Below are 2395 nucleotides of genomic sequence, written 5' to 3'. Positions count from 1 at the left end.
GGGCTGGGCAGCCCAAGCTGGTCAGGGGAGGTTTGCAGTGCTGCGTTTGCCAGTGGTGATGGCAGAGCTCTCACCCTGTGTCTTCTCCCTTCTCACCACCAGGAGCAAGGAGCCGGTTCCTCTCAACACCTGGACAAGTGTCTTGTTGGAGAGGAATGGGCGCAAGGGGGTCATGAGGATCAACAACGGCGAGAGGGTGATGGGAGAGTCACCGGTAAGTTGATGGGCCAGGGAGAGCTCTCTGGGCTTCCAGCCCTGCTCCTTTCGTGTGGTATGAGCTGAGAAGTTCTCAGGCTTGTGGGCTTTTAATCCCTGTGGTGGTGCAGGGCTTCAGGGGTGGAGGAGGAGTGGGCAAGACCTGGGGAGCAAAGGATGCGGCAGGGCAGAGCTTGCCTGCCTTGCTCAGCAGCTCTGCGCCTGGCCATGGGGCTGTAGGACAGCGGCTGCACACCTCTTCCAGCTCCTCCTCCCTCCTTGTTCCCCACCAGACAGAGCTGCAGCCTTTGCCAGCAACACACACACCCCTGATTCTTGGCGCTCAGCGCTGGCTGCGCAGAGAGCTCGGCCAGGAGGAGGTCACAGAGTAGTAAAAGCCCCGTTGCAGCGTTGCTGCTGAATCCATCAGTGCCTTTCCCAAGTGCTGTTCCCAAGCTGGCAGCTCACCTCTCTGACTGCTCCCTGTGCGCCGTCGCCTCTGCGCTTCTGTCTCTGCGCAAACCGCGGCTCCCCGGGGTCTCACGGCAGCGCCACTGGCCGCCCTCCCAGCAGGGAAGCTGCTAACGCAGGAAAAGCTCCAATTGCTGCTGGGCTCATCCTTAAGATCCACCCAGGAGTGCAGCATCCATGCAAAAGAGGGGATTCCTTCCTCCCCTCGCTCTCCTCTTTTCAAGCATCTCCCCAGGCAAAGGTTGTCCCTGGCTGGCTGGTGGCAGCAGCTCCTCCTGTTGCCTTCTGCAGCACCCTTGCCCTTCCTTGGCTACCCTGGGCTCCGGTTGCAGCAGTGGTCTTGCAGCCCTGCATGATTCGATGTTACCCACTGATCTCCCTTTTCTCTCTCTTTCTCTCTCTTCCTTTGATTTTCATTTGTATTTTTCCCTCCCCTGCTGTCTGGATCCCAGAAATCCCGTAAGGTAAAGATAAGTATGACCCACTGCACCTCCATCTCATCTGCCATTGGCACATCGTTCTTACTTTGTTTTCCATTCAGATCTCAGTGTTTCACCCGCTCCCCATCTGACCGAGCAGCTTTAGGATCTCTGTAGATTAGAGACACCCGTGTCCTCTTCCACCATTAATTCCCAGCCAGTTATGTTTTGTGACAGAAGCATTTCAATTAATCCGGTCATGTTTCTTGTGTTAACTTCACGAAGCATTAGCTAGTGATTCATATAACTGCATCCTCGCTGCTGTGCCTCCGGGTCCATCCCCGGAGCCTGGGAAAGAGCATCACTCCCGGAGTGTGCCCAGAGGTTGGAGCCTCACCTGGGACTTCCTGTGCTGTGCGGTTGGGCTGCAGGCTGACAGCGAGGAGGAGACTTTCTCCTCCACACACACAGCCACGTGAGTGCAGGAGAACCTCCTCTAGCCATTTGCTGTAGGGGACCTGTAGCAGCTGGATGAACTGGGGCTGATGAATCCCCCCGCTATGCGTTTGGGATTAAACATTAGTCCTGGTGACACCAAAGCAATATTTGTTTACTTGGTTTTGGAGGGTGACACAAACCCAGAGGCCTCCACACCTGAGAACATTAGAAGAACATCTCCCCAAAACTAAATTCACAGGAAATCTTTTCCTTGTGAAGGCAAGGACCTTTTCCTTCCCAAGGCAAGACCTTGCAGCTTGGCATGAGGAGGTTCACCAGAGGCCCCTCTCTCCCAGCACTCTTCACGCAGCCGGGTTTGGTGCCGGATACATGGAGCTCATCCGCTCCCTGTGGTCGGCAGCGGCTCACCCGGCAGTGCCGCGGTTGGTGGCTGGTCCCGGTGGCAGGGCAGGGGGGCAGCTGGGCTAGGGCAGGGGGGCTGGCAGGGGCAGGAGCAGTACAGGGCACAGAGGAGAAGGTGAGGACACGGTCCCAAGCGGGATGCTGAGCCCAGTCTGCCTTTCCCTGCCCATCTCCGCTCCTGCCCACCTGCCCTAGGGCAGGGCTGTCCTGAGATGGCTAGAGATGACCCACACAAACCCATGTCCTGAGGGATGAAGGGCAAGTGTCCAGCTTGGACCTTAGGGATAGCCTGACATCTTTTCCATCTCACCCTTCTCCTCCCCAGGTGCCTCACACCTTCCTGAACCTGAAGGAGCCATTTTACGTGGGGGGAGCCCCTGATTTCAGCAAGCTGGCTCGAGCAGCTGCCATCTCCACCGGCTTCGATGGGGCTCTGCAGAGGGGAAGGG

General features: G+C 57.4%; 1 protein-coding gene across 1 annotated transcript in view; it reads left to right on the top strand.

The window, feature by feature from the left end:
- AGRN (agrin) overlaps positions 1-2395 on the top strand; it is a gene marked incomplete at its 5' end in the record, with an annotated part of 40516 nt that overhangs the window by 30183 nt on the left and 7938 nt on the right. Inside the window, 3 exons of the mRNA XM_010135633.1 lie at positions 103-214; positions 1119-1130; positions 2272-2387. Of these exons, the coding sequence (XP_010133935.1) occupies positions 103-214; positions 1119-1130; positions 2272-2387 (240 nt within the window). The remainder of the gene's footprint in view (positions 1-102; positions 215-1118; positions 1131-2271; positions 2388-2395) is intronic.

The sequence above is a fragment of the Buceros rhinoceros genome, unplaced genomic scaffold, assembly GCF_000710305.1.
Source record: "Buceros rhinoceros silvestris isolate BGI_N320 unplaced genomic scaffold, ASM71030v1 scaffold27934, whole genome shotgun sequence".
Lineage (NCBI taxonomy): Eukaryota > Metazoa > Chordata > Aves > Bucerotiformes > Bucerotidae > Buceros > Buceros rhinoceros.
This window is presented reverse-complemented; position numbering and strand designations above follow the sequence as displayed.